At 51.1% G+C, this 27,277-nt stretch overlaps 1 protein-coding gene across 1 annotated transcript in view; it reads right to left on the bottom strand.

Annotated features, from left to right (window-relative positions):
* Positions 1 to 19,713, bottom strand: part of CLPB (caseinolytic mitochondrial matrix peptidase chaperone subunit B) — a 47,719-nt gene extending 28,006 nt beyond the window's left edge. Inside the window, exons 1-4 of the mRNA XM_048493072.1 lie at positions 19,532 to 19,713; positions 16,572 to 16,693; positions 15,467 to 15,632; positions 1,702 to 1,805 (exon numbers count right to left, since the gene is read on the bottom strand). Coding sequence (XP_048349029.1) covers positions 1,702 to 1,805; positions 15,467 to 15,632; positions 16,572 to 16,693; positions 19,532 to 19,713 — 574 coding nt within the window. The remainder of the gene's footprint in view (positions 1 to 1,701; positions 1,806 to 15,466; positions 15,633 to 16,571; positions 16,694 to 19,531) is intronic.
* Positions 19,714 to 27,277: the final 7,564 nt, after the last annotated feature.

The raw sequence follows: 27,277 nt of genomic DNA, 5'->3' as shown, positions 1-27,277 counted from the left end.
GAGATTGTCAGCCCCTTTGAGTCTCCTGCAGGAGAGAAAGGGGGGATATAAATCCAAACTCTTCTTCTTCTAAAGACCAGTGAGGGAGATGCCAAGACAGAACCAGCAGGGTGTAGTGGTTTATAATTGGTGGACTCTAACATGGAAGAAAAGGAAGAGGAGTTTGGATTTATATCCCCCCTTTCTCTCCTGTAAGGAGACTCAAAGGGGCTTACAATCTCCTTTCCATTCCCCACCCAACAACAAACACCCTGTGAGGTGGGTGGGGCTGAGAGAGCTCCGAAGAACTGTGACTAGCCCAAGGGCACCCAGCTGGCACATGTTGGAGTGCACAAGCTAATCTAGTTCACCAGATAAGCCTCCACAGCTCAAGTGGCAGAATGGGAATCAAATCCCGTTCCTCAGGATTAGAGTACACCTGCTCTTAACCACTACGCCACTGCTGATCCTCTGCTGGACAACCAGGTTTGATGCCAACTCCTCCACCTGTGTGGCAGAGTCTTATCTGGTGAGCTGGATTTGTTTCCCTGCTCCTCCACAGGAAGTCTGCTGGGTGATCTTGGGCCAGCCACAGTTCTCTCAGAATTCTCTCAGCCCTCCCTACTCCACAAGGTGCCTGTTGCAGAGAGGGGAACAGAAGGTAATTGTGAACTGTATTGTCGTCGCTAGGACGTTTTCATTAACGGCTAGAATCAGTGGGGAGCTGTAGGGGTAGCCTTTGGGGAAGCGGCTCTAGCAGCATTCTCTCCTGACGTTTCGCCTGCATCTGTGGCTGGCATCTTCAGAGGATCTAAAGATGCTCTGAAGATGCCAGCCACAGATGCAGGCGAAACATCAGGAGAGAATGCTGCTAGAGCACGGCCATACAGCCCGGAAACCACACAGCACCCAACTAATTGTAAGCTGTTTTTGAGACTCCTTAAAAGTAGAGAAAAGGCGGGGCATAAGTCCAAACACTTCTCCTCTTCTTTTACAATATCTTTTAAAAGCGCCCACTGCTTCCGTGCAAGCCCGGAGTCGTGGGCACTGCCACATGTGGACTCTTTAGCTCTGCAACCCCTCAACTGGCTAATGGCAGCAAACTTGGGGATTTTCCATGCAAGGAGAATACAGGGGGGTTTTCAAGCGGTGCCCCCGGGGCCAGGGGCATTCAAGACTGGCAGGACTCAGAGTCGTTTGAGCAAAAGCAGTTTGTTTGCCCGTGAGGCTTCTCAGGGGGAGCAGAGAGAGCAGAGGTGGGATCCAGCAGGTTCTCACAGGTTCCCGAGAGTAGGTTACTAATTATTTGTGTGTGCCGAGAGGAGGTTACTAATGGGTGATTTTGCCACGTGATTTTTGCCTTAGTGATGCCCCTCCTCTCTGAAGTGGCGCGCAGAACTTGAAGCAGTCTAGCAGGAGGGCGCATTCTGGCGCGGCGTGGCAGCCTGCTTCGCCTGCGTACCGCATTCGCTTCATCCGCCCAAGGACCGCCACAGTGGCTGCTGCCCTTACGTTGCCAGCCCTCGCCCTTTGCAGGAATGCCCTCGGCCTGGAATGCCCGGCCACGCCCCTGTCGTGCCCCGCCCAGCCCCATTGGCGCTACGCCACTGTTTGAATCCCACCACCATGGGAACCTGATACTAAAATTTTGGGATCCCACCACTGAGAGCAACAGGCAAACGCTACTCTGGGGATGAGGACCAACAAAGAACTCTCCACTACCTTCCAAGGAGTGCAGCCCCTTCTCTTTAGCGGTTTCGTAGACGCTGCTGAACTCATCTCCCAGGTTTGGGTCGGCCCCAGCTGTCAGCAGAAGGTTCACCGTGCTGTGGGTGGAAGCATAAAAGAAGCGCGGAGGCGCGTGAGTCCCCAGCGTCACAGGAGGGGGGAAGCCGTTCCGACATCAGCGCTCCGCGAAAGAGTTCTCAACAGTTTGCTAATTCTGAATTGTTTTTGTGCCGCTTTGAGGGTTTTATGGTGCTCCGTTTCATGAGCCATCGTCAGCAGCTTCCTCCTGAGAGGCAGTGGAGAAAAGTTTCTAAATCAAAAACAGGGAGTGCTTGAGATTTAAAACAAAAGACCCACCCCCCACCCCCCCACACACACCCTCCCAATCATGAAGAGAGTTTGGATAATAAAAACACAGGGCAGACAGGAGGGGAGATAGAAAGACACACATCGTATGTCATACATGTCATGTTCAAAATAGGTTGTACACAGTGGTGGGATCCTAAAATTTTAGTAACAGGTTCCCATGGTGGTGGGATTCAAACTGTGGCGTAGCGCCAATGGGGCGGGGCACAACGGGGGCATGGCCGGGCATTCCTGGGCGGGGCTGTGGCAAGGACGCAGTCGCTGCGCCAGTCCTTGGGCGGGAAACGAATGCACACAGGCGCAGGCTGCCACACACGCCGGTGCACCTCCTGCTAGACTGCTTCCAGTTCTGCGCGCTACTGCTGAGAGGAGGGGCGTAACGAAGGCAAAAATCACGGGGCAAAATCACCCATTAGTAACCCCCTCTCGGCACACACAAATAATTAGTAACCAACTCTCGGGAACCTGTGAGAACCTGCTGGATCCCACCTCTGGTTGTACATGTCTGCACTGAATACACGACTGATGGCTTGATTAGGGCTGTCGAGCTGGAATTGCAACTGACTCCCAGAGAGCAGCAATTCAAGAGACAATGGCAGCTCGGGAGGGTGGAAATCCACAGGTCAGGCCCCTCCCCTCCCCAAGCCCCGCCCTCCTCAGACTCCACCCCCAAATATTTAGGCATTTCCCAACCAGAGTTCACAAGTCCTATCTCTAATGCACTAAGGAAAACCTTGTCTTAAAAAAGTAACGCAGTCGCTCTAAAAGAGGAAATACTTCACAGCCCCCCCCCCCCCCCCTTCCCAACACGCTTCCTCCGGCTTCTATCCCAGGCCGTCAACCCAATCCAGTCCAACCCCCTTCTGGAAGTCTGAGTTGCTGCTTGTGTCCTCTGGGACCCTCCGCCACCAAACACAGGAAGGGCCTCAGACTTACAGGGGTTTTGAAATTCCTGCTGGGTGACCTCGGGACAGTCACAGTTCTCCGGGAACTCTCTCAGCCCCACCTGCCTCGCAAGGTGTCTGTGGTGTCGATTTATGGCTACCAATCTTGATCCTCCTTGGTCTGAGATTGCAAATGCCTTAACAGTCCAGGTGCTCAGGAGCAGCAGAAGGCCCTTGCTTTCACCTCCTGCAGGTGAGCTCCCAAAGGCACCTGGTGGGCCACTGCGAGTAGCAGAGAGCTGGACTAGATGGACTCTGCTCTGATCCAGCAGGCTTGTTCTTATGTTCTTATGTTGTTATGGTGGGGAAAGGAAGGGAAAGGAGCAGAGACGTGCCACTGGCTACGAGCCCCGACTATGACACAGAAAAAAATGGCAGACCACATCATCCAGGGTGGCAGAAGACCACCTTGCCCCCCCCCCCCCCGCCTTCAGGAGACCCTGGGGTTGAAACTGAAGACAAGCAGCGCCTGCTGGGTGGGTGGGTCATTTTTGGGGTGGGGGGGAAACGGTAGCCAGTCATCCTCTCCGATTGACGTCCTCTGGGATCGAAGCCTCGTGATTTATTCTCGAACGTGAACATTTACTAAGTTTTACAGACCCAGTCTCAGGAAACGACACTTTCCCGCTATTTTAATGGCTGGCATGTCATAATTTTACAATCCCATAACATTGTTTGATGCCCGCTCACATTGTCTGGGGTGACAACACTGCCTGGAGCGCTTGAAAGCACGGCACCTGATGAATATATTAAGATAAATAAAGACATTCCAACGCGCTCGCGACTCGATGGAGCCACGGCTGCCCCCAGTGCGGATGCTCTTGGACGGAGCTCACTGCCATTGGTCGGCATGGTGTAGCGGTGAAGAGCAGGTGCGCTCTGATCTGGGAACCGGGTTTGATTCCCTGCTCTGCCACTCGGGCTGTGGAGGCTTATCTGGGGAACTAGATTAGCCTGTGCACTCCCAACACTTGCCAGCTGAGCGACCTTGGGCTGTTCACAGTTCTTCTGAGTTCTCTCAGCCCCACCCACCTCACTGGGCGTTTGTTGTGGGGGGGAAGGGGATTGTAAACCCCTTTGAGTCTCCTTACAGGAGAGAAAGGAGTGGGTGTATAAATCCAAACTCTTCTTCTCCTCCTCTTGATATGTGTTCACAATACTGCAGGCCATGAGCGCTTTGGTCATAGCATTTGGAGGACTTGACTCGTCTTATGATGCAGCCCCAGCCCGAATGGTTCTTCGTAGAGTGGCATGAACAGGCTGCTCTGTAGACCCTGAGAGATCTTGCCAAGTCAGGGCCAGACCCTCGGAGCCAGCGCCACACTTCAGTCTAACGTCCTTGCAAAATGGCAGGCTTATCCCCTCCGGGCCGCTCTCGCCCCTGCCGTTCTGTTTTATGGAGCCAGTTTGACATTTGAGGGATGGTGGGTATTGATTGGCCCCGTCCAATTTGCAGGCAGCAAAACAGATTCCCAACCTGCAAGCAAATTAGCCTTTGCAAAGGTGAAAGAGGAGCAGAGCGGCCAAGGCAAAAGTCACCCTTATTGATTTTGGCGGCGGCTGTTTATTTGGTCTTTCTCATCTACTGCATATTGCCGGTTAGCGACACTCCACGGCGGGTTATTTGAGGAGCCTGTGTTAGCCACCGATGACCCCAATGAACGGAGCTCGACCTTCTACACAGAGGTGGGATCCAGCAGGTTCTCACCAGTTCCCGAGAGGGGGTTACTGATTATTTATGTGTGCCGAGAGGGGGTTGCTAATTGGGTCTGCTTTTCCGTTAGAAATTCCATTAGGTCCAAAAATCATACAGTCCTGTTGTTTCCTATGTGGCTGGTTAGGGAAGCGAAGGTAGAAAACGGGAGATAATTCTCCCTGTTGGTCTGTTTTAAAAACATGTTTTAGAAATAGGGTCAAGTTCCTTGTTTAAGGAAAGTCTCCTTCTTTTGAGTTCTAGAAACAAAATTAAGTATTTGAAAGACTGAGTTAGCATCTGCGGGGTTTCATCAGAGCGCTGAAGTATCTGACTTAGAAAGCTTATACCCCCTCAAAACCTAGCGCCCCCCCCCCCCCCACAACCTTGCTGGACTTGAATTGGGCTGTTCCGCTGAAGACCAACACAGCTACCCTCTGAAACTGAATAATGTTGCAGGCCTCTTCCCCTAAGGGGCGTGAATGTAGATCTCTCAGACACAGGAAGGTCCCAACATCACGTTTCACACATTGTGAAACCGTGCAAATATTGCCAAGGCTTGCACGACTGGAATCAACCGGCTGTTGTGGGTTTTTCGCGCTGCGTGGCCGTGGTCTGGCTGTGTTCGATGCAGAAGAAACATTAAGAGCAAATACTAGCAGACCAACCCAGATTGAAACCATAGCTCATTCTCTTTTTCACTGCTTGAGAACCAAGGGAGTCAGAAATAGAGATGTAAATTCCATACCTCTACTCACCATGGCCCCTGCTGACTCGGTTGCAATTCCAATTCTCCTGAATAATACCAACTCTGAGATTGTGGCAAACTTTCTCCTTGAACTAATTGAATGCAAATAATCCAGTAATGGGTCTAAGTATGTTTAGAGCATAAACAATTAACTTCTCTCTTCCTTATTACGCCACCTTACTTTCATATTTTATTCCTATACTACAATATATTGACCTTGGAATTTAGCATGCCTCTGTAGCAGCTCTGAAATGTTTATCTGCAGTATTAATTTTAGATTTAATATGTGTCTTAATTTCTGTCTCTTGCTAATAGTAATCACCCCTGGAAGTAGGGGTGGGTAGCGTGGTGGCCAAGTTTGCAGATGATACCAAATTATGTAGGGTGGTGAGAACCACAAAGGATTGCGAAGAGCTCCAAGCGGACCTTGATAAATTAGGTGAGTGGGCCCAGAAATGGCAAATGCAGTTCAATGTAGCAAAATGTAAAGTGATGCACATAGGGGCAAAAAATCCAAACTTCACATACATGCTACAGGGGTCAGTGCTATCAGTCACAGACCAGGAAAGGGATTTAGGCGTCTTAGTTGATAGTTCCATGGGAATGTCAACTCAATGCATGGCAGCTGTGAAAAAGGCAAACTCTATGCTGGGGATCATTAGGAAAGGAGTTGATAATAAAACTGCAAGGATTGTCATGCCCTTCTATAAAGCCGTGGTGCGACCTCACTTGGAGTCCTGTGTTCAGTTCTGGTCACCACATCTCAAAAAGGATATTGAAGAGGTAGAAAAAGTGCAGAGAAGGGCAACAAGGATGATTGAGGATGATTGAGCACCTTCCCTATGAGGAGAGGCTGCAGCGTTTGGGACTCTTTAATTTGGAGAGGAGGCGGCTGAAGGGGGATATGATTGAAGTCTACAAAATTATGCATGGGGTAGAAAATGTTGACAGAGAGACATTTTTCTCTCTTTCTCACAATACTAGAACCAGGGGGCATTCATTGAAAATGCTGGGGGGAAGAATTAGGACTAATAAAAGGAAACACTTCTTCACGCAACGTGTGATTGGTGTTTGGAATATGCTGCCACAGGAGGTGGTGATGGGCCACTCACCTGGATAGCTTCTAAAGTGGCTTGGACAGATTGATGGAGGAGAAGTCGATCTCTGGCTACCAATCTTTGGAACTCTCTCCCTTGATCTGAGATTGCAAATGCCTTAACAGACCAGGTGATCGGGAGCAACAGCCGCAGAAGGCCCTTGCTTTCACATCCTGCCGGTGAGCTCCCAAAGGCACCTGGTGGGCCACTGCGAGTAGCAGAGAGCTGGACTAGATGGACTTTGGTCTGATCCAGCTGGCTTATTCTTATGTTCTTATGTTCTTATAACAAACACGGCAAGTATGATGCAGACAGAATTTGCTTGCTGTTGGGTGGTTCGGGTTCAGTGTAATGTGAATTGGTGGCCTTCTTTTTGTTGAAGATGTGAACATGGACTGATGTGTCTTGCGGGTTTGTATTGGATGTGTTTTGCTGTATTGGTTTGTTTTGTAGCTGCAGTGTTCTTTTAACATGCCAATAAAGGCTTTCTGTTTCTGTTCAACTACTAGCAGACCACAGAAACGCAAGCCAGGAAAACACACAACAGCCACATGCAGATATCGCTAAGCTGGCCTCCGAGTGTACACTGCAGACTCCAAAAGAATGAAGAATCCTTTTGGGGGATAATATCTTGCAGCAGTGGCATAGGAGGTTAAGAGCTCGTGTATCTAATCTGGAGGAACCGGGTTTGATTCCCAGCTCTGCCACCTGAGCTGTGGAGGCTTCTCTGGGGAATTCAGGTTAGCCTGTGCACTCCCACACATGCCAGCTGGGTGACCTTGGGCTAGTCACAGTTCTTCGGAGCTCTCTCAGCCCCACCTACCTCACAGGGTGTTTGTTGTGAGGGGGGAAGGGCAAGGAGATTGTCAGCCCCTTTGAGTCTCCTGCAGAAGAGAAAGGGGGGATAGAAATCCAAAACTCTTCTTCTTCTTTCATATGATGACAACACAATCACAGTCCCCCCAAACAATGCATACATGGGAGATAAAATGAGGGGTTTCCTCTTCCAGCGTGGCGGAGTGGTTAAGAGCAGGTGCACTCTAATCTGGAGAACCGGGTTTGATTCCCTGCTCTGCCACTTGAGCTGTGGATGTTTATCTGGTGAACCAGATTAGCTTGTGCACTCCAACACACGTCAGCTGGGTGACCTTGGGCTTCCCGGAGCTATCTCAGCCTCACCCACCTCACAGGGTGTTTGTTGTGGGGGGGGGGGGCAGAGGAGATTGTCAGCCCCTTTGAGTCTCCTTACAGAAGAGAAAGGGGGGATATAAATCCAAACTCCTCCTCCTCTTCTTCCCTTGTGTTCTCCTGTAACCCATGAACCCATCAGTGCTGCGGATTCCCATTCAGGAAGCTAGTCTACCAAATCTGGGTGGACGGGCGGAGCTCTGGGTGGACAGCTCTTCGGAGCTCTCTCAGCCCCACCCACCTCACAAGGGGAAGGGCAAGGAGAGCTCCGGGCACAACCTGCCAAAACCTGCAGCCGTGGGGCCAGCGAAAAGCATCACGAGCCGGCCAGGCTGACTCAGGAGCGTCGATCGCTGGTGGTGCCTGAGAAAGGAAAGCATCCTCTTAGCATCCAACAAGGGCATTAATTTGCTGATCTCGTCTTAACGGTATTAGCAGCCATGTCTCCTCGTCTGCGCGCATATAAATCTGCATTGGCTCCAGAGGGTGGCCTTCAACGCGAGTTCACCAGGCTTGCAATCGATAGCGGGAAGTGATTTCTGCTGTTAGTGGTTCAGTGATGCGACCGGGAGGGGCGGGGAGATGTCCTAACTAGGCTTGACTGAAAAGCAAGATCCCAGGCAGGGTGGAAATAGGGGCTGGCGTACCACGAAGGCGTGCTCGAACCAAAGTCCAATGAAGAGAGATTGTTTCTTCAAGCAGAGCTCGGTTTGAACACTAAAGGAGGGGCCAGCGTGGTGTAGTGGTTAAGAGCAGGCGCGCTCCAATATGGGGAACCGGGTTTGATTCCCTGCTCTGCCTTCTGTGGAGGCTTATCTGGTGAACTTGATTAGCTTGTGCACTCCAACACACATCAGCTGGGTGACCTAGGGCTAGCCACGGTTCTTTGGAGCTCTCTCAGCCTCACCTATCTCACAAGGTGTCTGTTGTGGGGAGAGGAAGGGAAAGGAGCTTGTAGGCCACCTTGAGTGTCCTTACAGGAAAGAAAGGGGGGGATATAAATCCAAACACCTCCTCCTCTTCTTCGTCCATTTTATCTTCATAACAGCCCTACGAGGTAGATTAGACAGTGTGTGACAGGCCTACTCAGAAAGCTTCCATGCAGGAGGCTCAAAGGGGCTTACAATCTCCTTGCCCTTCCCCCTGTGAGGTGGGTGGGGCTGAGAGAGCTCCGAAGAGCTGTGACTAGCCCAAGGTCACCCAGCTGGTGTATGTGGGAGTGTACAGGCTAATCTGAATTCCCCAGAGAAGCCTCCACAGCTCAGGCGGCAGAGCTGGGAATCAAACCCGGTTCCTCCAGATTAGATACACGAGCTCTTAACCTCCCTTGCCACTGCTGCTTCCCCAGATCCTATTAAACACTCTAACTACGGAACCATGCTGGCTCTCTGTTATAATGGCAGATGAAGTGGTGAGAAACGAGAAGAATGGAGCTGTCTCACAAGGAACAGACAGACCGAAATGCACTTCCGGGCCATTAATGGTGTTGCGTGCTGATGTAGCAAAAAAGAATAATTACAATGAATTACGGGGACTTCAGTGGTGGGATCCAAAAATTTTAGTAACAGGTTCCCATGGTGGTGGGATTCAAACTGTGGCGTAGCGCCAATGGGGCTGGGCGGGGCATGATGGGGCCGTGGCCGGGCATGATGGGGGCGGGGCATTGCTGGGCGGGGCTGTGGCAAGGACGCAGCTGCTGCGCCGGTCCTTGGGCGGGAAACGAATGCACGCAGGCGCAGGCACCGCCACGCGATGCCGGGTGCACCCTCCTGCTAGGACTTTGCTTCAAGTCTCCGTGGGCGTCCGACTACTGCTGAGGAGGGAGGGGCTGTAACTAAGGCAAAAAAATCACATGGCAAAAAATGCACCACTCAGTGAAACCCTCCTGCGGCACACACACAAATAATGTAGTTCAACCGTACTCACCAAGAACCTGTGAGAACCTGCTGGATCCCACCTCTGGGGGACTTCCCAAAAGCTTTCTACTTCCAGCTGGAGAGCAGGAACAAATGTCATCGAGCACCCACAAAACAGGCTCACAGAAATAGATCTGGTCAAAGTTTTTGGCCTGGGTCACTTCTAGCACTGTCCAGACTGCTGGTGACCCAGACGGGGTTCGTCACCTGCTCCACAGTTCTTAATGGTCCTGAAACTGTTTCTCAATTTTTGCGAGGTCCGGTCCACTTCTTGATGCTGCCCTCTGACAGGATGAGACTCCAACGTGGTGCTGTCGTTAATTTTAGTTTTCATTTAATTTTTTTTAGATTTATATCCCGGCCTTCCCAATACGGCTCAGGGCAGCAAACGTTAATATAAAATCAATTAAAACAGTATATTATAAAACCGGTGTAAGAGCGGAGGGCTCTAATCTGGAGAACTGGGATTGATTCTCTACTCCTCCATATGAGTGGCAGAGTCTTATTTGGGGAACTGGATTTGTTTCCCTGCTCCTGCACATGAAGCCTACTGAGGTGACCTCAGGCCAATCACAGTTCCCTCCGAACTCTCTCAATCCCATCTACCTCACCAGGTGTCTGTTCTGGGGAGAGAAAGGGAAAGGAATTTGTAAGGCTCCTTGAGTCTCCTTACAGGACAGAAAGATGGGGTATACATTCAAACTCCTCCTCCAAAGAAAATGATGCACCTGCTCAATAGCCAGGAAAGGGATTTGGGCGTCTTAGTTGATAGTTCCATGGGAACGTCAACTCAATGCCTGGCAGCTGTGAAAAAGGCAAACTCTATGCTGGGGATAATTAGGAAAGGAGTTGAGAATAAAACTGCAAAGATTGTCATGCCCTTATATAAAGCCGTGGTGCGACCACACTTGGAGTCCTGTGTCCAGTTCTGGTCGCCGCATCTCAAAAAGGATATTGAAGAGATAGAAAAAAGAAGTGCGAAAAGGAGAGAGAATTGCTCAACAAGATGATTGAGGGACTGGAGCAATCCTTCCCTTATGAGGAGGAGGCTGCCAGAAAGCGTTTGGGACTCTTTAGTTTGGAGAGGAGACGTCTGAGGGGGGGATAATGATTGAAGTCTATAAAATTTATGCATGGGGTAGAAAATGTACCGGACAGAGCAGAAATTTTTCTCTCTTTCCTGCCGGGCCAATACTAGAACCAGGGGGCATCCATTGAAAATGCTGGGGGGAAGAATAAGGACTAATAAAAGGAAACACTTCTTCACGCAACGTCTGATTGGTGTTTGGAATATGCTGCCACAGGAGGGGGCGATGGCCACTCACCTGGATAGCTTTAAAAGGGGCTTGGACAGGATTTTATGGAGTGGAGAAAGCTCGATGTATGGCTTCCAATCTTGATCCTCCTTGAACTCAGATTGCAAATGCCTCAACAGACCAGGTGCTCAGGAGAAGCAGCCGCAGAAGGCCATTGCTTTCACCTCCTGCATGTGAGCTCCCAAAGGCACCTGGTGGGCCACTGCGAGTAGCAGAGAGCTGGACTAGATGGACTCTGGTCTGATCCAGCTGGCTTGTTCTTATGTTCTTATGTTCTTAAGAAGCTCCCATGAGCCAGACATGGTGCTTGGGCCACAGTTAACCCAACTCAGACCTGTGCGCATGGAAACATGGAGCTCTTTTTGAATAGGGGTTCCTCCGCTCAGCTGCTACAAACACTCAGGTAATGGCTTAAGCCCATGAACATGTGAAGCCATCTTTACCTGAATCCCACCATCGGTCCATCCAAGTCAGTGTTGTCTACTCAGATGGCGAAAGGGATCTGGGAGTCTTAGCAGACCACAAACTGAACATGAGTCAGCAGCGTGATGCAGCAGCCAAGAAAGCCAATGCGATTCTGGGATGTATCAATAGGAGTATAGTGTCTAGAGTCTAAACCAGTGGTGGTGAACCTATGGCACAGGTGCCAGAGGTGGCACTCCCCAGGGAAAGCTCCATGACCTCTGTGGGCACGCGACAGAATCCCTCCACATCTAGAGCTGGCCTGGGCCATCCTGGGCTCCAATTATTGAGCATTACTAAACCTAAGACCTAGTTTTGGGGAAGCAGTGTAGGTAACCCTGTTAAGCGCTGTTAAACCCCACTGATTTTCATGTGAAGAACGAAAGCGCAATCCTTTACCTGGGAGCAAGCTCGGTTGCTGGCATGGGGCCTGCTTCTGAGTAAACCCTCCTAGGGTCGTGATTTACCCATTGGAAGAGTTGCTTGGTTGCTTCAAAGCAAAGCCACCAACTACCACCAAGATTATTCCCGAGTAATGCAAGCCTCGGAGCCAGCCGTTTTTTCTAAACTAAAACCTCAGTATTCAGGTTAAATTGCTGTGTTGGCACTTTGCGATAAATAAATGGGTTTTGGGTTGCAATTTGGGCATGAGGTCTCGAAAAGGTTCGCCATCACTGGTCTAGAGTAGACTGATCTCTCTATTCTAAATTGGTTAGACCACACCAGGCGATTCAACCTGGAATATTGTGTGAAGCACAGCAATTCAAGGACATTGACAAGCTGGAACAGGTCCAAAGGAGGGCAACCAAAATGGTCAAAAGTCTGGAGTCCATGCCCTACGAGGAGAGACTTAGGGAGCTGGGGATGTTTAGTTTGGGGAAGAGAAGGTTAAGAGGTGACATGATGGCCATATTTAGATATTTGAAGGGATGCCATGTTGGTGAGGGAGCAAGCTCGTTTTCTGCAGCTCCAGAGACTAGGAGTCATGGGTTTGAGGTAAAAGAAAAGAGATTCTACCTAAACATCAGAAAAAACTTCCTGACCATCAGGGCTGTTCAACAGTGGAATGCACTGCCTCTTGAGTGTGGTGGAGTCTCCTCTGGAGATTTTTAAACAGAGGCTGGATGAACATCTGTCGGGAGTGCTTTGATTGTGTGTGTTCCTGGATTGCAGGGGGTTGGACTTGATGGCCCTTGGAGTCTCTTCCGACTCTATGGCTCATTCCGCACATGCAGAATAATGCACTTTCAAATTGCTTTCAGTGCTCTTTGAAGCTGTGTGGAATAGCAAAATCCGCTTGCAAACAGTTGTGAAAGTGGTTTGAAAATGCATTATTTTCCGTGTGCGGAAGGGGCTATGATGCTATGATCTTTGCCTACTGCAGTCACAGCCCCGAAGGAATCGGAGGAATCGGCCTACGAAGTCTCCAAAGACCAAAAGGGGAAAGTTCTTTCATTAGCTTCGTTCGCTTTTCATTATATTACATACCCTGCTCAGCCTCATTTGCTCGAGGAGTTTTTCTTAAAAACAAAATTGGGAAGTAATTAAATGAAGTGGCCACCCCCACCCCACCCCGGCCGCCAAGGGCTTCCCTGCCAAACACCGCGGACACCATTTCTAACAGGCTGCCGACTCTGCAACAGTTTCAGCAGCGCTCCGGCAGATCAAGGGCCAAAATCGGGGAAAGGCTGCGACGGGAGAACCAGCTGGGGCAATTATTATCCCACGAACAGCCTTTTCTCCTCTGAGCCCCAAACCCAGTTCTGGTCCACCGGTCACTCGGAATGGTCAACAATCGTCACACTCCGCTGATGGCCATTGTCCGCGGGCAAAGGTCGGAGGAGCGCTCTAAACCCATCCCTCCGCAACCCCGCAAACAAGGGAGCCCGCGGCTGCTGGACATCAAAGTTAAACAAACAGGCCCGAGTTGGTACCCGCACGCCCCCCCCCCCACGCCCCGCTCTCGGCCGCCTTAAGGAGCTCCCCGAGGGGGTCACGACTTTCAGCTTGTCACGGCACACATCAAAGTTCGCACCACACACGAACTCGGCACACGGATCCGTAGCGCGTCGCCCGAGAGCGGATATTCGGCCTTTGTGCTGCCCGGTTAATCCTGTGTTTTCCCAAATAATTAGGCCCCTTTTTTTTGCTTATGAACTTGTGACTAAGCAAAGCGCCCCTGAGAGGTTGTAACATCAAAGCCCGGCCCGACCGGCTGTCCCACGTTTCCTAAAATTGGATTTCTCCCTCCCTCTCCCACCCTCGGGCTCCGTCGTTAAATAAAAAACTAATTGAATTTAGTTGTAGACTGAATACATTGCAGGCCTGCTTTTAAAGGTTACCAGAAGACACGGCGATTGTCCTGGGAACCTTGGAGGGGAGGCGGGGGGCACGGCACGCAGCAGGAAGACACGGCGCAGCTCTTGAGCAGCACGGTCCCAAAACGTGGACACTTGGCCAGGGGGATGCCGGTGCCGCCCACCCGACGGTGCAGGGTGTTTGAGCTTCTAATAAGAAAGCAGGCGATTCGCATTCGCCACAAAAGCATCAAAACCCGGCCACTCACAGGCAGAACTGGGGTCTCTGGATGTACATAAATCTCCCCAGGCATGTAGTTACAATACTGCTTGCTCCCCTCCAAACTCGGAGACAACTGAATACATGGCAGGAGACATGGGGTACTGACTTAGCGGCTATCCCACCACGTAGGGTGGTCCGTCTGCCATCAGCCTTTTCCCTTGTGGCTTTAGCTCTGCGGAAGCGGCTCCGAGGAGGAGGATGTATACCCCACCTTCCTCTCCTGTAAGGAGACTCAAGATGGCTGACAAGCTCCTTTCCCTTCTTCTCCCCACAACAGACACCTTGTGAGGCAGGTAAGGCTGAGAGAGTCCTGAGAGGACTATGACTGGCCCAAAGTCATCCAGCTGGCGATGACCGGCCCAAGGTCCCCCAGTAGGGATGCAGGAGTGCGGAAACACATCTGGTTCCCCAGATAAGCCTCCACCACTCAGGTGGAGGAGTGGGGAATCAAACCCTGTTCTCCAAATTAGAATCCACCTGCTCTTAACCACCGCACCACGCTGGAAGGGGGACCCCTCTTTGGAGATTTTCAGGAGGCATCTGAGGGGTCTCGCGTGGCAGGCGTCTTTTAAGAGGTGAGGGAGGAGGGGAGAGATTTGGGGTTTTCTATTTTATTTTGGGTTGTTAACTATCATCACAAGCTGCCTTGAGCGACAAGGAAAGACAGGATTTAAATATTTTAAATGTGTATAAAATATTGTAAGATATAAATATTTTAGAATCAGCTAGCAAGGAATTAGCCTGCTCACGTTCGCCCCGTAGCAGCCAAAAGAAAAAGCCCACACTTGCTTTAAAATTAACGTTAACTTACTTCTGGTGAACGGCAACCAAAAGGAGACTGGGGGCAGGGAGAACGCTGGGGAAAAAGCATCCTTCTGGAACTGCCCCTGATCCCGGCTGCTGAGCTACCTACCTGGAAGTAAATTAAGTTTAAGGAGCAGCAGTGGCATAGGAGGTTAAGAGCTCGTGTATCTAATCTGGAGGAACCGGGTTTGATTCCCAGCTCTGCCACCTGAGCTGTGGAGGCTTATCTGGGGAATTCAGATTAGCCTGCACACTCCCACACACGCCAGCTGGGTGACCTTGGGCTAGTCACAGCTTCTCGGAGCTCTCTCAGCCCCACCCACCTCCCAGGGTGTTTGTTGCGAGGGGGGAAGGGCAAGGAGATTGTCAGCCCCTTTGAGTCTCCTGCAGGAGAGAAGGGGGGGATATAAATCCAAACTCTCCTTCTTCTTCTTTAAAGCAACCACAAGCGTTTTTTTTGTTGTGGTGGTGAGCGAGGGTGACCAGAGCGCTGCACTCTTGTTATGCCTTTTATGCCTTTTACCCCTTCCCGAGCACGTGCAGAATTCCACTGGACTTTTCACACCTGACGTGTCAGCTGCACCAACTGAGCCTCTTAACAGGGAAGTGCCACGGAGGCATCGCCGCTAAGAAAGTCGTCCTGACCTGGCATTCCGGTTTATAGCCGCCACCATCAGAGCCGTCCAGCCGAGCTTGTGCCGCGAGTTCACGTTGGCTCCCTCCTGCAACAGCCTGGACAGAAACACAGAGTGAGTGAGATCCCACGGCCATCCACGCAAGAACAACCACTTAAGACAATATCCCCCTGCTCCTCCAGTGAACCACAAAGCAGCACCAAGAATGCCCCCACTCTGCGCAGTTTAATGTTACTGTTGAAACTGTAATAGCAAAACATTCATGCAACAGTGTATTGTCAAAGGCTTTCACGGCTGGAATTACCGTGTTTCCCCGAAAATAAGACAGTGTCTTATATTAATTTTTGCTCCCAAAGATGCGCTATGTCTTATTTTCAGGGGATGTCTTATTTTTCTGTGTTCTGTTCGCCGGGCATGCTTCCAAACAAAAACTTTGCTACGTCTTGCTTTCGGGGAATGCCTTATATTTCACACTTCAGCAAAACCTCTACTACGTCTTATTTTCAGGGGATGTCTTATATTTGGGGAAACAGGGTACTAGGGTGTTGTGGGTTTTCTGGGTTGCATGGCAGTGTTCCAGTAGTATTTTCTCCTGACATTTCACCTGCATTTCTGGCTGGCATCTCCAGAGGATCATCTGACAATTCTCTGAAGAGGCCAGCCACAGATGCAGGCGCAATGTCAGGAGAAAATTCTACTGGAACACGGCCATACAACCTGGAAAACCCACAACACCCTATTCATGTAACACACAACAGGGATCCCCAGTGTCAAGACTGTGGGCATCACGGAACCTACCCACACCTTATTTGGTGCCCCCTAGTATTTTGAAAAACTGTGTGGGACTAGGTGGTGCTCTTTCTAAGAATGACTTCCAATTGGCCAGCAGAGAGCTGATTGGCTGTGCGTGTTGAAATAACGATGATTAACTGCTGGTTGCCAACAGTGTTCATTTTATTTTCTTTCTCATTCCTCACAGTGGTGGCGAACCTTTGGCACTCCAGATGTTATGGACTACAATTCCCATCAGCCCCAATTGGTCATGCTGGCAGGGTCTGATGGGAATTGTAGTCCATAACATCTGGAGTGCCAAAGGTTCGCCACCACGGCTCTACCACTTTTCTGCCCTGTAACTGGGCTTCCTCTGGATATGGCTCCGCCTCCTGCGGCAGCCATTTTGTGTTTGCGCCCACTACCTCGTATCAGAATTTCAAAGGTGCCCGCCGACTCATAAGGACTGGAACGCCACAACAGATGACAGGGGAGACAGTGACAAAATAAACCGCACGCAAAATAATACTCCCACCCAAAGATATTTACATTTGCAAATACTCATAGAATCCTAAAGTTGGAAGAGACCCCCAAGGGCCATCCAGTCCAGCCCCCTGCCATGCAGGAACACACAATCAAAGCACTCCTGACAGATGGCCATCCAGCCTCTCTTGAAAAACCTCCAAAGAAGGACACTCCGCCGCACTCCGAGGTAGTGCATTACACTGTCGAACAGCCCCTGACAGTCAGGAAGTTCTTCCTGATGTTTAGGTGGAATCTCTTTTCCTGCACCTTGAACCCTCGACTCCTGGTCCTAGTCTCTGAGGCAACAGAAAACAAGCTTGCTCCTTCTTCGACATGATATCCTTTCAAATATGTAAACATGGCTATCATGTCACCTCTTAGCCTTCTCTTCACCAAACTAAACATACCTAAGTCTCCCGAAGTCTCTCCTCATAGGGCAGGGGTAGGGAACCTTTAACATCCAAAGAGCCATTTGGACCCGTTTTCCACGGGAAAAGAAAACACTTGGAGCCGCAAATAATTTTTGACATTTAAAATAAAGATAACACTATATATATAGGGTTTTTTTACCTTTTACTCCGCTCATTCTAAGAAGCGCATGGATGTGCGGGCGGGCAAGGATGAAGCCGGCGGCTCGGCCTCGCCAGCCACTGGGAAAGCACCCGCCCCACTCCTTGGAGCGGGGCGGGCGAGAGGGGAAGCCCGCAGCGCGGCCCAGCTGACCGTGGGCAGTTGGTGCGCCCGCCCTGCTGCCTGCAGGGTGGGCAAGGATGGGGCCGGTGGCTCGGCTCGTGGAGCCACAGTGCAAGGGCAGAAGAGCCACATGCAGCTCTCGAGCCGCAGGTTCCCTACCCCTGTCATAGGGCATGGATTCCAGACCTTTGACCATTTTGGTTGCCCTCCTCTGAATTGCACTGCCCAGAACTGTACACAGTATTCCAAGTGAGGTGTAACCAATGCAGAATAGAGAGGTACAATTACATCCCTCGATCTAGACACTATACTCTTATTGATACAGTCCAGAATCGTACTGGCTTTCTTGGCCGCCGCATCACACTGCTGACTCATATTTAGTTTATGGTCTAAACATGGCTATCATGTCCCCTCTTAACCTCCTCTTCACCAAACTAAACATCCCCAGCTTCCCCAAGTCTCTCCTTGTAGGGCGAGGATTCCAGGCCTTTGACCATTTTGGTTGCCCTCCTCTGGACCCGTTCCAGTAGGTTTCTGCAGGGTCATTTTTGCTTTTGTGTAATGTGTCGTGGTAATATGTATGCTGTGTTTCAGCTCTGGTTTGTTTCCGGGTCTCCTCAAGCCAAGCCCTATTGCCTTGCCATTGGGTGCCCAGTTCTGTTGATTATCCTGATCTCTTTTGTTTTAATCCCCCTTGAGCCCCAGTGAGAAACGTGGACCGTAAATAATATAAGTAAATAACCGATATTGAGACCGAACAATTCAGCAGAACCCCTTTAGCGGTAGGCCTGCGTCCCTGTATCTGGTACGCCCCCATTCTGCTTTGCTCACGCAATTCCTTGCCCTCGGTATTTTGCTGTTCACATTGTTGCTCATTTCGTTTTTGAATTTTTGTGTTGTGATTCGGTGGCGTTCGGCGGTGGTTGTCCTTTGAGCTACGATTACCTCATATCTTCTCTCTTGCGCTGTAATCCGTCCTGAGTCTCAGTGAGAAAGGCGGGCCGTGAATAAGCCAAATAACTAAGCAGATCATAGACCATGCTGTGCAGAAACTACGCTGCCGAGGCAGGCAACGGCAAAGACACCTCTGCGTGTCTTTTTGCTGACCTGGATGGCCCAGGCCAGGCCGATCTCACCAGAGCGTGGAAGCTAAGTAGGATCAGCCGTAGTTAGTACCTGGATGAAAGACCACCAAGGAAGCCCAATGGTCCTGTGAGGTAGGCTAGGCTGAGAGAGAATGGCTGGCCTGAGGTTACTGACTGAGCTTCCGTGGCATAGGGGGGATTCCAACCTTGGCTCCTCAGATCCTAGTCTGACACTCTGACAATTCCCATCAGCCAATTGGCCATGCTGGCAGGGGCTGATGGGAATTGTAGTCCATAACATCTGGAGTGCCAAAGGTTCGCCACCACTGCTCTAAAGGGGTCTGCAACTTGCGGCACTCCAGATGTTCATGGACTACAATTCCCATCAGCCCCAGCCAGCATGGCCAATTGGGGCAGATGGGAATTGTAGTCCATGACATCTGGAGTGCCAAACGTTCGCCACCACGGGTATAGTGGTTAAAGCAGGGGTGTCAAACATGCAGCCCAAGGGCTGGACCCAGCCCCTTAAGGGGGCTTAGCAGGCCCTTATCAGGGGTAGATGGGAATTGTAGTCCATGAACATCTGGAGAGCCACAGGTTGCAGACCCCTGCTCGAGATAGCAGGCACTTCCTGTCACATGACTGTGGCTTGCCCCTTTTTCTTCTGTGAGAGGAGGGTCTCGTGTTCCACCCGACCTTTGCTGAGCATCTCCGGCACGGGGGGGGGGGGGGGGGGGGTGAGTTTTCCCAAAGCATCCGTGGCAGCAGCTGTGCCAGAGTCCCCAATTGGGGAGGGGGGGGGGGAGGCGCGCTTTCTACAGGCGGCCCAGGACAGAAGCTTTTGTTATGGGCAAAAGTTCAAGTTTCCTGCTTCCTCTTCCTCCACCTGTCAGGAGGGCCAAGTGGGCCCGGCTGGCCGGCGCTTGAGCACAAACACAAACATGCCCTTTGGGCTCCGGCTTTGAGCAAGAGCCGCCCGGAGTCGCTCACCCAGAACTCACGGGAGAAGGAGCTGAATAGAAGCCCCATATGTCTTGGGAGGGGGGCCGGGGGCCTGCCTTTGCAGTGGGACGGAGGTGGCCGGAGACGAGGGAGGCGCTGGGCGCTGTGTCTCCGGGGCAAAAAAATTGATCCCTGGCTCTGTTTGCAGCCCTTTCTGCTGCCCAGTGCTGGAATCCTTCATGAGTTCCAAATCCCCCACCCCCCACCCCGGAAGGGGTCCATGTTGAATTGTGGGTCTGGGCTGATGGATCTGAGTCGACTCCGGGAAGCCTTTCCTCCCATGTAGAGAAGAGAAGAGCTTGGATTTATACCCCGCCTTTCTCTCCTGTAAGGAGACTCAAGGTGGCCGACAAGCTCCTTTCCCTTTCTCTCCCCGCAACAGACACCTTGCGAGGCAGGTGGGATTGAGAGAGTTCTGAGAGAACTGTGACTGGCCCGAGGTCACCCAGCAGGAATGCAGGAGTGCGGAAACACACCTGGTTCACCAGATAAGCCTCCGTCACTCAGGTGGAGGAGTGGGGGAATCAAACCCAGTTCTCCAGATTAGAATCCACTTGCTCTTAACCACCACACCACGCCGGGTGGAGGTTGATGCGCCCGTCACAATGACGTAACCGTGACTTCATATCGCCGAGGAGGCTGATTGGCCTGGCTGCCGTTCCCCTCTGGAATCGGGGCCCCCAAGCTTTCTTAGCCTGTGGGCAGCTTGGAAATCTGACCCAGTCTGGTGGGTGCGGCCACACAATGTCTGCCACGATGGGGCTACCACGGGGGGCAAATCCAGCCACAAAAGGATTGCTACCACTTAAGCTTCCGTAACGTGGTGTAGATCTGTTGTGCGTGGTGGCAGCATTTCAGGAAAAGTGTTGTGGCACCCACGGGCACCATGTTGGGTTGGCCACGTGGACATGTGGCGGTTTCCATGCGCAGCTCTGCGGAAGCCATTGAGCTCAGCTTCTCGAGCCTCATTTGGTTAGAATGCGGATAAACATCCTTAAACATTGATCATGGGGTTTGATTCAATTGGCAATCAGATGCCCCTGCCGGTAAAGACGTTTGGTTGTTGAGGAGTGAGCAGGGGCGGTCACGTTATTGATCAGCCGTGATTGAATCAGGCCGGGAATATATCAAGGATGACGATGGGCGCCCCGGACAGGAAGTTCAGCCCTTTCGCAAAGCGGCCTGGGTGCTGATTTTTAAAAACGGCACTAATTGAAATGTCGATCCGTGTTATTCTGCCAGGTGGCATTCAAGTGTCGCGGTTTGTCATTCCAAAGATTCCGCTTCCACGCCGCGTGGACTCCGGCCCTCTAGCGTGGCGGCTTCTGGCGTCAATCCATGGAGATCTCGGTCTTCCCAGTGAGTAATAGCAAGAGCCATTCCCAAACAGCTCTGCTCGCCTCGCCCCGTCCCTTCTGGTGCTTGCGAGCGTTTTTATTCATTTAATTTATTTACCGTATATACTCGCGTATAAGCCGAGTTCTTCAGCCCTGTTCAAAGGCTGAGAAAAGCCCCCTCAGCTTATACGCGGGCTTCGTCAAACCCCGGGAGGCAGAGGGAGCTCCTTATTTGGGCAGTGACATCAGGGGGAGTCACTGCCCAAATAAGGAACTCCCTCTGCCTCCTGGCTTCCCACCCTCGGCTTATACGTGAGTCAATAAGTTTTCCCAGGTTTGGGCAGTAAAAGTAGGTGCTTCGGCTTATACACGGGTCGGCTTATACACGAGTATATACAGTACTTCTTAGATTTTTTTACCCCGCCCATCCCCAGAAGGGGCTCAGGGCGGCAGTGCAACGGCATAAAATAACATTTGATAAAAACAATACAAAAACGACATTATAAAACAACAATACAATATAATGTATGCCCCTACTCGGCCTCTGCGTTCGGCAGAGGCCAACTTGCTGGTGGTTCCTGGCCCCTCAATGATGTGGCTGGCCTCCACACGGGCCAGGACCTTTACAGCCCTGGCCCCGGCCTGGTGGAACACTCTCCCTCCGACTGTCCGGGCCCTGCGGGACCTTGGTGAGTTCCGCAGGGCCTGTAAGACTGAGTTGTTCCGCCGGGCCTTTGGAGTGTCCAGCCGCTGAAATGTGCGCCCCCTCACACATTTATCTTCACCATCTTGTGTTACCCTCTTAGAGGGGAGTCCGGTCGCTTCTTCTTTTTAAGGAGGCCTCTAAGTAAATTGGGTTTTTGGGACGCCTGAAAATTCTGTACTGACCGCTGCTTTTGATAGATTTTATTGGTTTTAGTAAATGTACCGATTATGATATATTGTATACATGTTGTTGTGCACCGCCCAGAGCCCTCCGGGGATGGGGCGGTCTACAAATTTAAGAAATAAATAAATAAATAAATAAAATAATACAGCTTCAAAACATCCAAGATGGCAGCTTAAAAAACCCATAAAAGTTCTCTTAAAAAGAGTCCCCGGGAGGCCAATAAAGTACGGTAAGTATTAGCCTAGCTGGCCTCCAGGAAAAGCCCGGCGGAATAGCTCCGTCTTACAGGCCCGGCGGAAACGACTCACGTCCCGCAGGGCCCTGATCTCATTTGGAAGCGTATTCCACCAGGTGGAGTAGGCCCCGGTCCTTGTCAAGGCCAGCCGGATATTCTTCAGGCCAGGGATAGCCAGAAAGTTCTCCTCTGAAGAATGGAGGGACCTGATCGGGCAGTTTGGGGACAGGTTGTTCAAGTGGTCCAAGACCGTTCACAGATGAAAGGTCAAAATAACCTGGTATTCGATCGGCAGCCATGAAGGTCGGAAGGGGCCTCCGCTCAGGAATAGCCAGGTTTTTCTAGCCAGGTTTGCCGGCTCTCTGCCCTGCTTTTGCGTTGGATTCTGGCTCTTCCTGTTTCCAGCATCATCAATAGCAGGGGTCTTCAAACTATGGCCCTCCAGATGTTCGTGGACTACAATTCCCATCAGCTCCTGCCAGCATGGCCAAGTGGTAGGGCTCAAGGGAATTGTAGTCTGTGAACATCTGGAGGGCCATAGTTTGAAGACCCCTGGCCAATAGGAAGCGTCCCATACAAAGTCCTCCAGCGCGGTGTATTGCCGAAGAGTGGTGGGCTCTAATCTGGAGAACCAGATTTGATCCCACCCTCCCACCCCCTCCATATGAGCACCTGTGTATGGTTCTCCAGTTGCCCAGTGGCAGATAGGAAGGCGCTCCAAAGGGTGATCACTACTGCACAGAGGATTATCGGCTGCCCTCTCCCCTCCTGGGAAGAACTCTATCATTCCCGAACCCTGAAGAAAGCCCAAAATATTCTGAGAGACCCGTCTCATCCAGCACACTCTCTTTGTGAACTGTGACCATCCGGCAGATGATACAGGTCTATCAAAACTAGGACAAAGAGGCTTAGAGACAGCTTCTACTCTAGAGTGGTGGCGATGCTGAACTCCGCGGCTTCGTGTTGATGTGTTTGGGGCTGTGTAGGGATGGGTGGAGGAAGGGGAAAGTGAGGATGGGGTATGAGTCTGGAATTGTGTGCATCGAGGAATGCTGCTGTAAATGTTGTTGTGCGTGCACAATGACAATAAAATGCTTATGCTTATGCTGTTAAAAAAGTGGCAAACTCTTATCCAGTGAACTGGATTTGTTTCCCGGCTTCTCCCCGTGAATCCCGCTGGGTGACCTTGGGCCAATCCCAGTTCTCTCTGAACTCTCTCGGCCCCACCTGCCTCCCAAGGGATCTGCCTCCCAAGGGGTGGGGGGGAAGGGAAGGAGTTTGTAAGCCGCTTTCAGACTCTTTATGGTTGAGGAAAATGAGCCTTGTGGCGCGTTATAGATGAATGCGTGCTTGTCTTGTGTGTTCGTTCCAGTGCCCCGACAGGTACTGCTTCCCCCTGGAAATGTAGAAACAGAGCTGGAAGGCACCTCAAGGATCAACTAGTCCAGCCCCCTGTACAATGCAAGGCATTTATAATAACCCCCCTCCCCCAATCCACTATACCCAGTGACCCCCTGCTCTACGCCCAGAAGAAGGCCAAAAAAACCCAGGATCTCTAGCCAATCTGGCATGGAGGAAAATTCCTCCCTGACCCCAGAGTGGTGACTGGCGTTGCCCTGCGCATGTCAGAAAAAGCCGCGAGAGCCCAGCACTGCCTCATCTCTTCCTGTCGTCCCTCTCATGGCCTTCTTAACTTCCCAGAATCATCCTTGATGTTGAACATAAGAACATAAGAACTAGCCTGCTGGATCAGACCAGAGTCCATCTAGTCCAGCACCCTGCTACTCGCAGTGGCCCACCAGGTGCCTTTGGGAGCTCACCTGCAGGAGGTGAAAGCAAGGGCCTTCTGCTGCTGCTGCTGCTCCCGAGCACCTGGACTGCTAAGGCATTTGCAATCTCAGATCAAAGAGGATCAAGATTGGTAGCCATAAATCGACTTCTCCTCCATAAATCTGTCCAAGCCCCTTTTAAAGCTATCCAGGTGAGTGGCCATCACCACCTCCTGTGGCAGCATATTCCAAACACCAATCACACCTTGCGTGAAGAAGTGTTTCCTTTGATTAGTCCTAATTCTTCCCCCCAGCATTTTCAACGGATGCCCCCTGGTTCTAGTATTGTGAGAAAGAGAGAAAAATTTCTCTCTGTCCACATTTTCTACCCCATGCATAATTTTATAGACTTCAATCATATCCCCCCTCAGCCGTCTCCTCTCCAAACTAAAGAGTCCCAAACGCTGCAGCCTCTCCTCATAGGGAAGGTGCTCCAGTCCCTCAATCATCCTCGTTGCCCTTCTCTGCACTTTTTCTATCTCTTCGATATTCTTTTTGAGATGTGTGCGACCAGAACTGAACACAGTACTCCATGTGCAGTCTAAAGAAGGAGAGCCAACCACCACCTCCCGAGGAGACCTGTTCTACTGTGGAACCACTATTTTAACTGTCAGGAAGTTCTTCCAGATGTTTAGCCAAAAACTCTTTGGATTTAATTTCATCCCAGTGGTCTGACTGGGGTAGCAGAAAACAACCCGGCACCCTCCTCTATGCTACAGTCTTGGGACATTTGCAAGTGTCTGTCACAACTGAGCCACGAACGGGTTAACTGTGTGCGTGTGTAAACAAGTTACTGAGGTCGCTGTTTCATGACCTGCTCCATTGATTAGCTATTGGTCAGTCCGACATTGCTTACATGCTTTTGAGCATGTAGACCAGAGATTATAAAATTAACTATGTTTTTTTGTTTGAGCACAACGATAGGGAAGCCGTGTGCAGATACACCAAGGTAGACAATGTGAGATAGACGAGATGTAACCAAGTGATACATAATAGGAAAGAAAGAATTTGTTATTTTCTCCATGTAACCCTCCCTAACAATTAGTAAACTCATTGATACGAAAGCAGCTGAGTCTCATTGATACGAAAGCAGCAGTAGCGTAGTGGTTAAGAGCAGGTGTACTCTAATCTGGAGGAACTGGGTTTGATTCCCCGCTCTGCCACTTGAGCTGTGGAGGCTTATCTGGGGAATTCAGAGTAGCCTGTACACTCCCACACACGCCAGCTTGGTGACCTTGGGCTAGTCACAGCTTCTCGGAGCTCTCTCAGCCCCACCCACCTCACAGGGGGTTTGTTGTGAGGGGGGAAGGGCAAGGAGATTGTCAGCCCCTCTGAGTCTCCTACAGGAGAGAAAGGGGGGATATAAATCCAAACCTCCTCCTCCTCCTTCTTCTTCTTCCTCTGCTTCTTCTACTCTGCTGATATACAACACATTGCCTACAAACAGCCCTTCCGATTTGTGATGATGGCTGTCGTGTCACCTCTCGGTTGTCTCCATTCCGGACTAAACATAACCTTCTCCTCCAGCTTGTCTTGAATGAGTAACCAGGAACGGGAGAAGTGCGTTGGGGAGTGGTGGGCTGCCCCTCTCCGCCCAAGCGTGGTGACCTGAAGTTTCTTGGTGAGGGGAGCTGTTGACGATTTCCATTCAGAACAGGGCAGGCCAGAGGACGCCTTCAGGAGCTCCCAGATGGAGCCACGGTGAGGTTTCACGCTGCAGGCCAAGCTACTCGGAGCAAAATGTGCCCGGCTGCAAAGTACAAGATGCTCTTGGTTTACTGTAAACAGAGTCTTGTTGGCCTCCTGACATCCCATCTGGCTTTCCAGCAATCTGAGGATGGTTTTCCTGAATGTGCCTTACAGAGAAAAATGCACTTAGCTCTATTTTGTTTTTGAGGGGGGGGGGTGAGTCAGTGGGTGCTGTAAAGTTACAACTGATGAAGAAGAAGAATTTGGATTTATATCCCACCTTTCCCTCCTGTAAGGAGACTCAAGGTGACTGACAAGCCCCTTTCCCTTCCTCTCCCCACAACAGACACCTTGTGAGGCAGGTGGGGCTGAGAGAGTTCTGAGAGAACTGTGACTGGCCCAAGGTCACCCTGCAGGCATGTAGGAGTGTGGAATCACATCTGGTTCACCAGATAAGCCTCTGCCACTCAGGTGGAGGAGTGGGGAGATCAAACCTGGTTCTCCAGATTGGAATTCACCCGCTCTTAACCACTACACCATGCTGGATCTACGGCAACCCCACAGGGATTTCAAGGCAAGAGATTTCAGGAGCGTGGTTTGTTACTTCCTGCCTCTCCCACAACGGCGCAGGTACCCCATATGGGGGAGGGTCTCCCTTCCAAGTGCTAACCAGGGCTGACTCTGATTTGCTTCTGAGATGGGGTGTGACCAGGCAGTCTTGGGGCTACCCAGATAGGGGCTGTCGTGTTTGGGGGGGGGGGGGCGTTTCTGCCTAGCATGTGTGTTTCATTCGTGTGCTTCTCAACTGATTACGTTCTGACTTATCTGCCTTTCTCCAATAATTCTGGGCAGGCGGCGTAGGTGAAATTTTGGAGTCTGGGGTGTGTGTGGGGGGTGGGGGCGGCACCCGGAATTCTCTCCTTCCTCACGACTCCTCCCTTTCATCTGCAAATCTGGATCCTTCCCCCAGACTCGCTTTATTTTATTTATTTTTCCTTGAAGAGATTCACGGAAGCCGCCTCTGGGAAACCGAATCTGTCCCGTGTGTATACGTTTATGCGTCTTCATATTCTCTTTCTCTTATTGCAGAGATGAATCAGGGCTGCATACCATTAAGGACGGCCGCCGGATTTGCCGGCTGCTTTTTTTGACAAAAAGAGGCTCTTTGTGCTCGCGACAGCCGCTAAGAGTCACCCGGAAAGCAACAACTCAGAGCAACGCAGAAGTGAACGGAACTTCTGCTGCCAGTGCTGTTTTGGCAACAACCCCCCCCCCCCCCGCGCGCACACCTGTTCCTGGCCAGAGATAGGATCTCTTCTCCACCCGCCCCCCAAACCCGGAACTCGCAGTCATCATTTCAGTAAGGGTGTTATCGGGGGCCGTGGGAGATGTTTCGCTCAAGCTGTGTGGACGGGGCAAGATCGTGCAGAGGCTGAGCTTGGTCCTGGGTCCCATTTTTGCTTCTGTTGTGAAATTGCGACATAGTGTGTGTTTATTTATTACATTTGTTACCCAGCCCTTTACCAGCCAAAGGCCAGGCTCAGCAGGAGCGGCAGTGGCGTAGGAGGTTAAGAGCTCGTGTATCTAATCTGGAGGAACCGGGTTTGATTCTCCACTCTGCCGCCTGAGCTGTGGAGGCTTATCTGGGGAATTCAGGTTAGCCTGTGCACTCCCACACACGCCAGCTGGGTGACCTTGGGCTAGTCACGGCTTTTCGGAGCTCTCTCAGCCTTCACCTACCTCAATAGGTGCCCAACAAGGAAGGG

This window comes from Sphaerodactylus townsendi, linkage group LG04 (assembly GCF_021028975.2).
Source record: "Sphaerodactylus townsendi isolate TG3544 linkage group LG04, MPM_Stown_v2.3, whole genome shotgun sequence".
Lineage (NCBI taxonomy): Eukaryota > Metazoa > Chordata > Lepidosauria > Squamata > Sphaerodactylidae > Sphaerodactylus > Sphaerodactylus townsendi.
Note: the sequence above shows the minus strand (reverse complement) of the source record. Positions and strands in the feature narration are given on the sequence as shown.